Below are 16,202 nucleotides of genomic sequence, written 5' to 3'. Positions count from 1 at the left end.
AGCCCTCCTGAATATCTTGGCTACAGACAGAAGTAAATAAATCAAAAAGACCAAACAGGACAGGTAACATAATTTGCTGATCCCTCCACATGGAAACAGCTTTGAGACTGACTGAGACATAAAAATGTCTCCCACCACAACTTCACCAATAAATCTTTGGCTGCAAAATCCTCAGGACTTGTCATACCATTCTTTTAAATGGCATAAATAAAAATTTATTTTTACAGAGAATCATCTTTAATTGAACTATGCTCAGTGCACAGCCCATACATACATTAATACAAAATATAATACCTTTGAAAGGCAAGACAAGTAGCCCAGGTGATCCAACCTCACAGATGGCCTCTGTGACAATGTTTCCTTGAAAATCTTCATCTAGAACAATTTCAGAACAGCTATTTAGATCATATAGTATCACAGACGGTTCCAGTTATGACTTCACTTAAGCTCTGAACTTTCTCAGCATTTAAAGACTGAACAGTAAAAGTTTCAGCTAGCTTTCTTAAGATTGGACACTATCCCAATTTTCTTGCCCCCGATCACAAAACAAAACTATGTGCTATTCCCATGGTGGGGTGAATAGGTTTTTGTTATTCTATGGGTAATAGATGTTTGTTATTGTTTAAGGAGGTTGGTTATAGTAATGATAAGTAAAAGAGCAGATTATTGAATCTACTTTAAGACAAAAGTATGTTAATAAGCAAAAAATATTACATTGGTATAGATCCTTGTACATTTAAGATTATATTTTATCACAACATGCTAAGGTATTGTACCTATGTAATTCTTTAAAATACAATCTTTAGTTCTATTCATTTTGAAAACTGCTTTTTATAAGCTGTTTAGAATAAATAAGAAATGCACATTAGCAAACTATTGGTTGTGTTAGATTCTAGTTTAGTTAACTACATAAATATGTTTTCTAGATTTACAAATAAAAACAGCTAGAAACAAACAAATCAGATAAGATAGATAGATAGGTGGTCTTCAAAAACCAGAAAGATCTACAGACTATGGCATTTAAAGATATTTTACTACCTTAAGGCTTTTTTGACAATGAGACAAGTCTGCTCCTGGAAACAGCTCCATTCCACTTCAAAGAGCATCAAAGGCTTCATATGTAACAAGGTAGCCACTGGGTGAGAAAATGCCCTGTCAGTTACAGACAAAATACTTACTGTTCAAACAGGACAAACTGGATGCAGGAGATTTGGCTTCCGAGCTTTGCAAGGACAAGGTAGGAAAATCCTTTATAATTCCTGCTTCACAGAAAAGTCTGTCAAATATTTTGGACCAGAAAGCTGAAGATGCTCCAGTGTTATAGAGGAATTTAGAGGGACTGTCCAGGCGGCCAAATATCTCTGTCATTTCTATACTTTTGGAAGCTACTTGTCTGTACTTCTTACATATTTAGGTAGGAACAAACTAAATCTGCTCAAGATTGTGTTGTGAAGCCTTGTATTATAAAAGAGTCTCAATTATTTGTGTGATAATTGGGTTAAGAAATAAGCTAAGAGAAACAAACAGTTTTATAAAAATAACTTCAACACTTTAGTGATTCTGGTATTTTATTAATAATAGCTAATTTCTTCATTCCCAACTAACCAGAACCGTAGATACTTAACTCAAATGACCCAGCAGAGTAATTGCTTTCCATTCAAGAGTCACAAGCCAGGCCTCCATCATTTGCACTATTCTCAACATTTTTTTTTTTTTTTTTTTTTTTTTGGTTTTTCAAGAGAGGGTTTCTCTGTATAACAGCTCATGCTGTCCTGGAATTCATTCTGTAGACCAGGCTAGCCTCAAACTCAGAGATCCACCTACCTCTGTTTCTCAAGTGCTGGGATTAAAGGCATGCGCCACCACCGCCAGGTTATTCTTAATATTTTTATCTTCCAACATCCTACAGAACACCACACTGAACTTTCAACACTCAATGACTTTTCTAGTCAAAGGTTCCAAAGTCCTTATACAACCCTCCCACAAAACACAGTCAGGTCTGTCACAGAAATAACCCAACTACCCTGGTACCAGTTCCGTCTTAGTTAAAATTTCTATTGTTGTGATGAAACACCATGACCAAAAAGCAAATTGAAGAGGAAAGGGTTTATTTGGTTTATACTTCTATATAACTGTTAATCACTGAAGGAAGTCAGGACAGGAAGTCAAGCAGGGCAGGAAGCTGGAGGCAGGACTTGATACAGAGGCCTTGAAAGAATGCTGCTAACTGGCTTGCTTTATCTACTTGGCTTGTTCAGCCTGACTTCTTACAGAACCCAGGACTACCAGCCTAGTTATGGACCAACCACAGAAGACTTCCACCATCAGTCACTAAGAAAATGCTCTACAGGCTTTCTTACAGCCAGATATTACGGAAGCATTTTCTTTTTCTTTTCTTTTTCATTTTTCCTTATCTATTCTTTTCTCATACAATACATCCCAACCACTGACCCCCTTCCCTCCACTCCTCCAAGTCCTCCCATATCTCCCCTCGCCCCAGATCCACCGCTGCTCCATTTTCTTTGAGAAAAGAGGAGGCCTCCAAGGGATATTGACTGAACATGGCATAACAAAATGCCATAAGACTAGACACAAACACTCATACCAAGGCTGGAGGAAGCAACCCAGTACAAGGAAAAGGGTCCCAAAGAGCAATTTTTGTAATTAAGGTTCTCTCTTCTCAGATGGTTTTAGCTTATGTCAAGTTGGCACAAAACTAACCAGCACACCCTATCTCTGTGAGGTTACATGTGTATTGGTCCTGTTGTGTTTATAGGACTGATTATTTTTTCCCATGGCATATCGATGCATAAACAAACTACTGTTAAAGGTAGTAAGCATGCCCAGCAGTAGATGGCCAACAGAAAATTAACTCAATAGTATCTTTGGGCCTTCCTTGTCTCATCATGTCAGGACATTTTATTTTCTGTTTCTTTATATATATTTTTTCTCTTCCATTTTTACCCCACAGGTTCTTTGCATATATATTGTGGCTTCTCTTTTGTGCTTATTATGGAATTCTTGAGTGTTTAAATGAGTGGATTTCTGTATCTATATTTGTTTCTTGTGCCTTTTCTTGGGCTTCTTTTCTTCTATTTGTTTGTTTAGGCCTATTCTGATGTGTTCATTTTTGTTGTTTTATGTTATTGTATTAACCTCTTAGAGCCAGTTTGTTTTCTAATGAGAGACAGAAAGTTGATGAATCTGAATGGGAGAGAAAGGGATAGGAACTGGGAGTAGTAGATGGAGGGAGAAGTGTAACCAAGAGGTATTTACGTGGGAAAATATTTTTTTCAATAAACATAAAAAGTTTAAATAAATAAACAGGTAGATAGATACATATTTTAATTAAACGTTCACCATAATTGAGATAATTTAAGAAGAGTATTTTCAGATGCTATCTCTTATCAAAGAGGAGGAGGAAAAAAAAAGGAGGAGGATAAACAAGAGGTGGGGGAGGAGCAGGGAGAACAGAAGGAGAAAAGAAACAGTATAATATTCTCCATTTGAAGGTTTTTTAATTTTTAATTTATTCACTTTTAATTTATTCTCAATTGTAGCCCCCTCCCTTGTTTCCTTCCAGTCCCACCTTCCCTTCCTTTCCCCTCTACCATTTTCCTCTAGTCCTCAAAAAGGAGGAGCCCTCCTCCTCTACCATCTGACTGCAACCTATCAAGTCTCATCAAGAAGCCTGCATCCTCTTCCTCTGTGGTCTGGCAAGGCCATCCCGCCAGGGGAAAGTGATCCATGTCAGAGACAGCCCCTGCTCCCCATATTAGGAGACCCACATGGAGAGTGAGCTGCCTAGGGACTACGTTTGAGCCATGTTCACAAGAAATAAAACATCTTTCTTAATATATATCCATGGAGAACAAAAACAAAGAAGTATGGATACAAAAATATATGGGAACATAGTAAGCTCATATATCTTTAGAATAGCACATTTCTGTATCCTTGAAGCTAAACATCTATTGTACAGGTCATTGTAAAGTGGAAAATGCTCCTAGAAACAGAGTGTGCTTATTTCTCAGATGAGGCTGCATAACAACCCACACATCTTAAGAATTAACACATCCCAAATCCCTTGAGCTGTAAATCCTGCTGTATGGACTATTTCCTTCTGTCCTCTATGTGCCAAAAGTCAGAGTACTCTTAGACATAGACTGTGTTTCTTAGATGAGGCTGTTGGCAACAATTTCCCCTTTTATTAGTGTAATAAAGATAGCATGACTAATTTTGGGCTGAAGTATTTAATTTGCTTTTTTATTTTACAATGAGTTGTGAAGGGATTGCCTAGAGTCTCAGAAGAAACTTTTGTCTCTAAAACAGTGTTAAGACTGTGAAAGTCTATGGGGACCCTTAAAGTTGGACTAAATGCATTTTGTATTATGATATGGCCATACGGCCATAAGACTATGGGGGTGAGGGAGTAGAATGTGATGGTTTAAGTAAGAAACGGGGGGGGGGGATCCAAGATGGCGGCGAGCAGTGTGGACCGCGTTTGGAGGCTCCAGTGAACAATTCAGGGAATTGCACAGATTTCTGAGCCAGGAACACCGAGGTCCGAACATCACGGCAGCGGGAGTGCTCCACGGTTCAGAGGGACCAGGGTGCGGAGGACCTGCATGCCCCTGCACACGGGAGGAGCGTGGTTTTTCTCTGATCGGAGCGGCAGCGGCAGAGGGAGCAGCACCAGCGGCACCAGCAGCGGTGGCTGAGGTTTGCAGCTCATAGCCTTCCAGTGGAGGCGATTGGTGTGGTGGCTGGTGGGAGTTGCTGCGGGAGAGGGGACTCGGGGCAGGATTTGGGTCGCGTGGAGCCTTTGGACCCAGACTGGACTCGGCGGACAGTTCGGCCCCAGAGTCCCTGGTACTGGCCCAGCCCAGCAAGCAATTCTGCCTGAGGCACTAACTCAGCTCCAGGCACAGCTCCCCTGCTGTGGCGCAGGCTTAGTTGAGCACGCAGCTCCACACTAGGCAGCACCTCAGCTCAGCAGCAGCTCCCCTGCGGTGACACAGTCTGGGTGGAGCACTTGGTTCCACCACAGGCGCTAATTCAGAGCAGCTGCAGTTCTCCTGCTGTGGCGCAGGCTTGGCCAAGCACTCAGTTCCACCCTAGGCACCACGTCAGCTCAGTGGCAGCTCCCCTGCAGTGACACAGTCTGGGCAGAGCACTTGGTTCCACCATTGGCGCTAACTCAGAGCAGCCGCAGTTCTCCTGCTGTGGCGCAGGCTTGGTGACGTGCTCAGTTCCATCCTAGGCACCACCTCAGCTCAGCGGCAGCTCCCCTGTGGTGACACAGTCTGGGCGGAGCACTTGTTCCACCACTGGTGCTAACTCAGAGCAGCCGCAGTTCTCCTGCTGTGGCGCAGGCTGGACAGAGTTCTCGGTTCCACCAGCTCTAAGACTCTGGTTGGACACAGTGTGCAGTTTGAATCCAGAATTCCTGGCTGAGATTGGTGGTCAGTTCGGGCCCTGAGTCAATAACTGACAACAGCACGCACTTTGGGCCAAAAGGCCCTAGCGGAGCTTGGTGCGTAGTCCCAGCCCAAAAATTCTGGCTGGACCCTGTGTGCATTTTGGGCCCAAAATCCCTAGCTGAGCTTGGCAGATGGTTCAGGCCCTGAGAATCTAGCTGAGTTCAGCCCGTGGTTCGGTCCCAGTGCTCCTGGCTGGACTTGGCAGGGAACACAGAAGGCTGTGGATACCTTGGCCTGACCCAGCGCTCATTCAGAGACCCAGAACAATTGCAGGATCCACAGCAGAGGGGGGCTGAGGATCACTGGCTGTGAGAGACCAGAACAACAGGGCTAACCTCCTAACATCCACACCAGTGAAGCTTTCAGCTCGCAGCCTAGGGAAATCGTGAGAAAACAAGTGACTCTATCGTCAGACACCCTCCATTCAACTCTGGAAGCTACCCAACAAAAACAAAGATGGCAAGATGTCTAAAGGACAACGAAAAAGCATACACAAAAAACCCCAAAACAACATGGCGTCTCCAGTTTCCAGCTATCCCAAAGAAAACAACCCAGAGAACTCAAATACAATGGAAATACAAGAAAATGACCTCAAATCCTTAGTAATGAGGATGATAATGGAGGAAACAAATAAAATTCGTAATCAAATGCAGGAAGACGCAGACAAACAGGTGAGAGACATAAAAGAAGCACATAGAGTGGAACTGGAAAAATTGCAGGAAAATGCAAACAACCAGATGAAAGAAATAAAGAAAACGGTTCAAGCTCTGAAGACCTATAAAGAGGCAATGGAAGAAACTCAGGAATATACAAAAAATCAGATGAAAGAAATCAAAAAATCAGTTCAAGATCTGAAAATGAAAATGGATTCAATGATAAACACACAGACAGAAGAAAAACGAGAACATGAGACCTCAGAGAAGAAGACGAGCAACACAGAGGTGAGCTTTTCTAACAGAATCCAAGAGATGGAAGAATGAATCTCAGGGCTAGAAGATACAATCACAGATATTGAATCAACCATTAAAGAAAATGCCAAATCTGGAAAACTCCTGACACAAAACATCCAAGAAATTAAGGACACCATGAAAAGAAGAAATCTGAGGATAATAGGCATTGAAGAAAGAGAAGACATCAGACTCCAGGGCCCAGAAACTATTCTCAACAAACTCATAGAAGAAAATTTCCACAATCTAAAGAAAGAAATGCCTATAAACATACAAGAGGCCTACAGAACACCAAATAGAATTAACCAGAAAAGAAAAACTGCCCGCCACATAATAATCAAAACACAAAACATGCAGAACAAAGAAAAAATATTAAAAGCTGCAAGGGAAAAGGGCCAAATAACATTTAATGGTAAACCTATCAGAATTACACCCGACTTCTCAGCAGAGACCATAAAAGCCAGAAGGGCCTGGACAGAGATCCTGCAAACCCTAAGAGACAACAGATGCCAGGCCAGACTACTTTACCCAGCAAAATTATCAATAACCATTGATGGAGAAAACAAAATATTCCATGACAAAAACAAATTCAAACAGTACCTATCCACAAACCCAGCTTTACAGAAGGTACTAGAAGGAAAACTCCATCCCAAAGGGTCAAGCTACAACCAAAACTACCCAGGAAATAGATAACTATGCCATGGCAAAAACACAACTACACAAACGCTCGACCGGAAACAACATCAAAATTAAGACTCTTAACAGTCACTGGTCATTAATATCTCTCAACATCAATGGCCTCAATTCTCCAATAAAAAGACACAGACTAACTGAATGGGTACATAAACAAGATCCAACATTCTTCTGCATCCAAGAAACACATCTCACCCATAATGAAAGGCATTACCTCAGGGTAAAAGGTTGGAAAAAATATTCCAAGCAAATGGTCACAAGAAGCAAGCAGGTGTAGCCATTTTAGTATCGAACAAAATAGACTTTCAACCAAAATTAATCAAAAGGGATGAGGAAGGACACTTCATACTCATCAAAGGTAAAGTCAACCAAGATGACATCACAATTCTGAACATCTATGCTCCCAATACAAGGGCACCCACATTTGTAAAAGATCTCCTAAAAAAGCTTAAACCACACATCGATCCCCACACAATAATAGTGGGAGACTTCAACACCCCACTCTCACTGAAGGATAAGTCATTGAAACAGAAACTAAGCCGAGAAATAACATCATTAACCAATGTCATGGGTCAAATGGATCTAACAGATATCTATAGAACCTTTCACCCAAACAAGAAAGAATACACCTTCTTCTCTGCACCCCATGGAACCTTCTCCAAAATTGATCACATCGTAGGTCACAAAGCAAGCCTCAATAGATACAAGAGGATTGAAATAATACCTTGTATCCTATCAGATCACCATGCTCTTAGGCTGCAATTCAACAACAACAGAAATAACAAAAAGCCTACACATATGTGGAAACTAAACAACTCTCTGCTAAATGACACCTAGGTCAGGGAAGAAATAAAGAAAGAAATCAAGGAGTTTCTGAAATTCAATGAAAATGAAGAAACAACATACCCAAATTTGTGGGATACATTGAAAGCAGTGCTAAGAGGAAAATCCATAGCACTAAGTGCCTTTAAAAAGAAATTGGAAACATCGCACATAAGCATCTTAACAACACAACTGGAAGCCCTAGAAAAAAAAGAAGCAGAAACACCCAAGAGGAGTAGACGCCTGAAAATAATCAAACTCAGGGCTGAAATTAACAAATTAGAAACTAAGAAAACAGTCCAAAGAATCAACAAAACCAAAAGCTGGTTCTTTGAGAAAATCAACAAGATAGACAGACCATTAGCCAAACTAACTAAAAGGCAGAGAGACAGTATTGAAATCAACAAAATCAGAAATGAAAAGGGAGACATAACAACAGACACTGAAGAAATTCAAAGAATCATAAGATCCTACTTTGAAGGCATATACGCCACAAAATTTGAAAATCTAAGGGAAATGGACGATTTTCTTGAACAATTTCACTTGCCAAAGTTGAATGAAGAACAGATAAACAAGCTAAATAGTCCCATTTCCCCTACAGAAATAGAAGCAATCATCGATGGTCTCCCAACCAAAAAAAGCCCAGGGCCAGATGGTTTCAGTGCAGAATTCTACCAGACCTTCAAGGGCGAGCTAATACCGATACTCTTCAAGCTACTCCAAAAGATAGAAATGGATGGAAAATTACCAACTTCATTCTATGAGGCCATAGTCTCATTGATACCTAAACCTCACAAAGACTCAACAAAGAAAGAGAATTTCAGACCAATTTCTCTTATGAACATAGATGCAAAAATACTAAATAAAATACTTGCAAAACGAATACAGGAGCACATCAAACATATCATTCATCATGACCAAGTAGGCTTTATTCCAGGCATGCAGGGATGGTTTAATATACGGAAATCCATCAATGTAATCCACCATATAAACAAACTGAAAATAAAAAACCACATGATCATCTCCTTGGATGCAGAGAAAGCATCTGATAAAATTCAACACCCATTCATGTTTAAAGTTTTAGAGAGATCGGGGATACAAGGCACTTTCCTCAACATAATAAAGGCTATATACAGCAAGCCAATAGCCAAAATCAAAGTAAATGGTGAGATACTCAAGGAAATACCTCTAAAATCGGGAACAAGGCAAGGCTGCCCACTCTCTCCATGTCTCTTCAATATAGTACTCGAAGTTCTAGCCAGAGCAATAAGACAACAAAAGGAGATCGAGTATCCAAATGGGAAAGGAGGAAGTCAAATTATCCCTCTTTGCAGATGATATGATAGTGTACATAAGTGACCCTCAAAACTCCACCAGAGAACTCCTAAAGCTGATAAACACCTTCAGCAAATTGGCTGGATACAAAATTAACTCAAAAAAGTCTGTAGCCTTCCTATACACAAATGACAAGCTTGCAGAGGAAGAAATTAGGAAAACCACACCCTTCACATTAGCCACAAGCAATATAAAATATCTAGGAGTTACCCTAACTAAGCAAGTGAAGGACTTGTTTGAAAAAAATTTCAAAACTCTGAAGAAAGAGATTGAAGATGACCTGAGAAGATGGCATGATCTTCCTTGCTCATGGATCGGGAGAATTAACATAGTAAAAATGGCCATCCTACCAAAAGCAATCTACAGATTCAATGCAATCCCTATCAAAATAACTACACAATTTTTTAAAGACATTGAAAGTTCAATTCTGAACTTCATATGGAAAAACAACAAACCCAGAATAGCTAAAACAATCTTGTACAATAAAAGGTGCTCTGGAGGAATCTCCATACCTGATCTCAAACTGTACTATAAAGCAATAGTAATTAAAACAGCATGGTACTGGCACAGCAACAGGCTGGTTGATCAGTGGAACCGAATCGAAGACCCAGATATGAATCCACACACATATGGTCACTTGATTTTTGACAAAGAAGCCAAATCCATTCAATGGAAAAAGGATAGCATCTTCAACAAATGGTGCTGGTCTAACTGGAGGTCTATGTGTAAAAAAATGAAACTGGACCCATATTTGTCACCTTGCACAAAACTCAAATCCAAGTGGATTAAAGACCTCAACATAAAACCAGAGACACTAAGCCACTTAGAAGAAAAAGTGGGAAAGAGCCTGGAACATATTGGCACAGGAGACAACTTCCTGAACAGAACACCAACGGCCCAGGCCTTAATGTCAACCATTAATAAATGGGACCTCATGAGGCTGAGAAGCTTCTGTAAGGCAGGAGACACTGTCAAGAGAACAAAGCGACAGCCTACAGACTGGGAAAAAATCTTCACCAACCCTACATCTGACAAAGGTCTAATATCCAAAATATATAAAGAACTCAAGAAATTAAACACCACCAAACCGAATAACCCAATTGAGAAATGGGGCTTGGAACTAAACAGAGAATTCTCAACAGAGGAGTATCAAATGGCTGAGAAACACTTAAAGAAATGCTCAACCTCCTTAGTCATCAGGGAAATGCAAATCAAAACAACTCTGAGATTCCATCTTACACCCATCAGAATGGCTAAGATCAAAAACTCAAGCAACACCACATGCTGGCGAGGATGTGGAGAGAGAGGAACACTCTTTCATTGCTGGTGGGAATGCAAACTAGTACAGCCACTTTGGAAATCTATCTGGTGCTATCTCAGAAAAATGGGAATAGGGCTTCCTCAAGACCCAGCTATTCCACTCCTTGGAATATACCCAGAAGATGCTCCAGCACACAACAAGAAAATTTGCTCAACCATGTTCATAGCAGCCTTATTCATAATAGCCAGAACATGGAAACAGCCTAAGTGTCCCTCAATAGAAGAGTGGATAAAGAAACTGTGGTACATATACACTATGGAATACTACTCAGCTATTAAAAACAAGGAATTCCCGAAATTTGTGGATAAATGGATTGAGCTAGAAATGATCATAATGAGTGAGTTAAGCCAGAAGCAGAAAGACTCAAATGGTATATACTCACTTATATCTGCATACTAGCCCAAGGGGCATGTCCCACGAAAGCCTTCACTTACCAGGAAACTGGGACAGAGGGGAAGGCATCCTATTGGGACTCTAAATGAGAGACGCATGGGAGAATAGCAAAATAAAAGGATCCAGAGGGTCCTAGAAATCTACAAGTAGAACAATATGATAGGCAGATTTGGGCCCAGGGGTCCCGCTCAAACTAAGGCACCAGCCAAGGACAATACAGGAGGTAAACTTTAAACCCCTTCCCAGATCTAGCCAATGGTCAGAATATTCTCCACAGTTGAGTGGAGAGTGTGATACGACTTTCTCACGTACTCTGGTGCCTCACATTTGACCATGTCTCCTGGAGGGGGAGACCTGGTGGCACTCAGAGGAAGGACAGCAAGTAGCCAAGAAGAGACTTGATACCCTATGAGAATATATAGGGGGACGTAATCCCCCTCAGGAACAGTCATAGGGGAGGGGAATAATGGGAAAATGGGGGGGGAGGAATGGGAGGATACAAGGGATGGGATAAACATTGAGATGTAACAAGAATAAATTAATAAAAAAATAAAAATAAAAAATAAAAAAAAAAAAAAAATAAAAAAAAAAAAAAAAAAAAAAAATTAAGTAAGAAACGTCCTTTAGAATATCTGTCAAAAGGAAACCTGATGGACAGCTCATTCTACAAGTGGGGTGGGGGTGGGGAGCGGGGACTGCCTCTGACATGAACTGAAATGAACTCTGGTGCCCAAGATTTGATCACTGCCTATTGGCTGGGCTGACCTTGTGGGCACACAGAGGAAGGGGATGCAGGCTACTTTGATGAGACCTGATAGGCTGTTGTCAGATAGTGGGGGAAGAGTTCCCCTTCTTTCAGAGGTCGAGGGGAGAGGAATAGAGCAGAAGAGAGAGGGAGGGTGGGAATGGGAAGATAAGAGTAAGGGGATAACAATTGGGATGTAATGTGACTAAATTATAATAAATTAAAAAATTTAAAGAAACTTTAGTCCTCAGTTGGTGGTGCATTGAAGGAGGCTGAGGAAGTGCAGCCTTGCTGGAGCAAATGCTTCACTGTGAATGGATGAGAGTTAAGATCCTCTGTTCTTCACTTACTCTCTCTGCCTTGTGCTCACAGTTAAGGATGTGAGTTCCCAGCACCCTGCTCTAACCTCTATGTTGGCCACTTGCTACCATGATTCTCCTTCATAATTGGCTCTTATCCCTCTGGAACTGTAAGTCCAAATAAATTTTTTTTCTGTAAGTAGACACAGTGATTTAACACAGTAAGAGAAAAGTAACACCAGGATAATGTTGGTTCTTTTTCTGTTTTTGTTTTTTTGGTTGGTTTGTTTGTTTGTTTGTTTGGGAGGAAAGTGGAAGATCTGGGAATGTTGGACCAGAAAACCAGCTGAATACTGTAAGAAGAGCTTTAAAGGGCCATTCTAGTATAGAGCAGGGGCGGTCTCTGACATGGACTCTGTTGCGCTTTGTGATCACTTCCCCCTGGCAGGACTGCCTTACCAGAAAGAGAAAACACTCAGTCTTAATGTGATTGATGAGCTGGGTTAGATGGGAAGGGGGGCTCCCCTTTTCTGAGGAATTGGGGAGGGGGAGGGGAGTAGGGAGGAAGGGTGGAGTTGGGAAAAGAAGAGGGATGGTGCTGTGACCAGGATGTAAAGTGAATAATTAAAAAGAAAAAGATATAAACTCCATATGGACACATTACTCTTTTTTTTTTTTTTGCCTTTTGTATTTTTTATTCTATCTATACAATCTAACACACTGCCATAACCTGGTGCATGTTAAATAAATGCCCACTATATTAATGTATGGATAGAGCATACTTCAGAAAATGTAATATAAGACTTAAGGGCAATTGCAATAATATATTTTATAAGAAAACAATAATCTATGATATTGTTTTAATGGTGCTCAGTATATATTTAATAAACCCTTTTTTTCTAAGTTCCTCTGCTAGCAACTATGATTATAAAGTCAAGTTTAAGACAGTACTTGATTAGGAACCGGGTATAGTGGCACACGTCTTTAATCCCAGCACTTGGGAGACAGAGGCAGGTGGATCGCTGTGAGTTCGAGGCCAGTCTGGTCTACAAAGCAAGTCCAGGACAGCCAGGGTTGTTACACAGAGAAGCCCTGTCTCGAAAAGAAAAAAAAAAAAAAAAAAAGCTTCCTTTAAGGGCTGGAGAGATGGCTCAGTGGTTAAGAGCACTGGCTACTCTTCCAGAGGTCCTGAGTTCAATTCCCAGCAAACACATGGTGGCTCATAACCATCTGTATTGTGATATGGCGCCCTCTTCTGGCCTATGTGTGTACATGCAGGCAGAACACTGTATACATAATAAACAAATAAATAAGTAAATCTTAAAAAAAAAATAAAATTGTTTAAAAAAAAGACAGTCCTTGATTACTTTTAGTACAAAATATCTAGTAGAGGAACACCAAGTACAAGTTTTATTTTATGTTGCTATACGCCAATGACAAAACAAACAAAACTGTAAACAGTTAAATAAGTCTGTGATTCTCAACCTTTGTAAATTCACAGAACCATCTAGGAAGATTTAAAAAGCTGAACAAGGTCACTATTTACAGAATGGTATATTCTTATAAAGATACATTAGAAAATGCCTAGCCTATACTCATTATCATGATACTCAAGTCTCAGAACAAAAGAAGCAGTGGAAAATGTGAATATGTTGTTTATTTTACCAGTACATATCACAGCAAGAACTAGAATGATTAAATATTCATGGATAGAAGGCTGACAAAATAAAATAATTGAATTGTATGCAGCTGTGGAAAAATAATAACTATTTCTATGTATTTGTTGGGAACACTATGGTGATAAATGAAAAAATAAAGTTGGAGAAAATTAAACAAATACATATATGGAAGGAATAAAATCATACCAAACTAGTAAGAAGGGGGAAAAGAAACCTATGGGAGAAAAGGCACAAATTAGAAGGAAATGATAAAGGAGATCATTGTTTGGTTTGGTTTTGCATTTTTCAGTTTGGTACCATATTGATATTCCATGCATTTTTAACCGGTTTAAAAAATGCCTGTGGATTAAAACCTAAATGAATTCTACCATATTTCATTGTGTACTTGACTTGTTACATTATCAGAGAGAAACTATCTCAAATTATTTTGAAATACAGGTATTCTATATTTTCCTAGTGGAGTACAGGTTGAACATCAAAAGAACCATGCAAGAGTTTAAACTAGCCCTGGCCCGCGCCGCCTGACCCCCTTCACTGAGTTCATCTATCCTAGCAGAAACGCCGCCAGCATGTCCAATAAACTACCCTACAAAGTCACGGACAGCGGACCGCCTGCATGGGGACGAAAGGCCCTGAACATAGCGGAGAGTAAGATGCCAGGTTTGATGCGCATGCGTGAATTGTACTCAGCCTCTAAGCCGCTGAAGGGTGTTCGCGTTGCTGGCTGCCCGCGTATATGACTGTGGAGACTGCTGTCCTCATCGAGACTCTCGTGGCCCTGGGTGCTGAGGTGCGGTGGTCTAGCTGCAACATCTTCTCTTCTCAGGACCATGCCACAGCTGCCGTTGCCAAGGCCGGCATTCCAGTGTTTGCCTGGAAGGGCGAGACAGATGAAGAGTACCTGTGGTGCATTGAGCAGACATTGCACTTCAAGGATGGACCCCTAAGCATGATTCTGGACGGTGGTGGTGACCTTACTAACCTCATCCACACCAAATACCCACAGCTTCTGCAAGTATCCGAGGTATCTCTGAGGAGACCACGACTGGGGTCCATAACCTCTACAAGATGGTCGCCAAAGGGATACTAAAGGTGCCTGCTATCAATGTCAATGACTCTGTCACCAAGGGCAAGTTCGACAACCTCTATGGCTGCTGGGAGTCCCTCAGAGATGGCATCAAACCAGCCACAGATGTGATGATTGCGGACAAGGTGGTGTTGGTAGCAGGCTATGGTGATGTGGGCAAGGGTTGTACCCAGGCCCTGAGGGGTTTGAGGGCCCAAGTCATCATCACTGAGGTTGACCCCATCAATGCACTGCAAGCTGCCATGGAGGACTATGAGGTGACCACCATGGATGTGGCTTGTAAGGAGGGCAACATCTTTGTCACCACCACAGGCTGTGTTGATATCATCCTTGGCTGGCACTTTGAACAGACGAAGGATGATGCCATTGCATGTAACAGTGGATACTTTGATGTGGAGATTGATGAGAAGTGGCTCAGTGAGGATGCTGTGGAGAAGGGGAGCATCAAGCCTCAGGTGGACCGCTACTGGCTAAAGAATGGACGCCGCACCAGCCTGCTGATGGAAGGCTGGCTCGTCAACTTGGGTTGCGCCATGGGCCACCCCAGCTTTGTGATGAGCAACTCCTTCACAAACCAGATGATGGCACAGATTGAGCTGTGGACTCACCCAGACAAATCCCCCGTTGGGGTTCACTTCCTGCCGAAGAAGTTGGATGAGGCAGTGGCTGAAGTCCACCTGGGCAAGCCGAATGTGCAACTGACCAAGCTGACTGAGAACCAGGCCCAGTACCTTTGCATGTTTGCTGACGGCCCCTTCAAGCCTGACCACTACTGCTACTGAGAGCCGGGACTGCCCTTCACCTTCCAGCCATCATCCTTGTTCCAGGCCCTACCTCTTTCCCAAGAGCTATTGTCACCACTGCTTTGCCAGTGTCACCCTGTCTTTGGCCTCTCTTGTATCCCTCATACAGTTCCAGGTGTGGCAGGGGGAAATGTGAGTCCCCAGTCCAAGATAGAGGTACCTTGGAGCCATTCACAAGGAACGTGAGCTCAGAAGCCTTGAAGTCCTGAGGCTGGATGCTGCTGCGGTAGTCACAAGGCCACGCACCTTACGATCCAGGCTTCCCTTGGTCTAGGTCTGCATGCTTGCTTTACTGATTACTGGTTTCTCAGCCCAGGATCTGAGGAGTTCCAGCAAAGGGCAGGAACCTCTGAGTTTGAAGGTTCTTGAGAGCTTGGCTTACTTACTGTTGGGCCGTCTCTTAAGCCTCACAATGCTGAACTTGGTACTTTTGGTCCCTATCTCATAGCATTGAAATAGATTAAGGAGACAACCAAGAAAGGACAAGTGACAGCTAGAGACTGAAAGAAAGCTGGGAGAACAGATAGGCAAAGCTTTGTCACTGTTAGTCACTGATGGTTCCTATCACAAGCCTGGTTCACAAAGAGATTAATTTAAT

General features: G+C 41.7%; 2 protein-coding genes across 3 annotated transcripts in view; one reads left to right on the top strand and one right to left on the bottom strand.

Annotated features, from left to right (window-relative positions):
• Positions 1-16,202, bottom strand: part of Klhl15 (kelch like family member 15) — a 932,444-nt gene that overhangs the window by 563,537 nt on the left and 352,705 nt on the right. The gene's annotated exons all lie outside the window — the stretch shown is intronic.
• Positions 14,284-15,583, top strand: LOC127185852 (adenosylhomocysteinase-like). Its single transcript, XM_051142441.1, is given in 3 exon segments — positions 14,284-14,442; positions 14,445-14,724; positions 14,727-15,583. Coding segments are annotated over 3 exon segments (1,296 nt in total).

Source organism: Acomys russatus, chromosome X (assembly GCF_903995435.1).
Source record: "Acomys russatus chromosome X, mAcoRus1.1, whole genome shotgun sequence".
NCBI classification, from domain to species: Eukaryota; Metazoa; Chordata; class Mammalia; order Rodentia; family Muridae; genus Acomys; species Acomys russatus.
The sequence above is the reverse complement of the archived record's forward strand: the minus strand, read 5'-3'. Positions and strand labels throughout refer to the sequence as shown.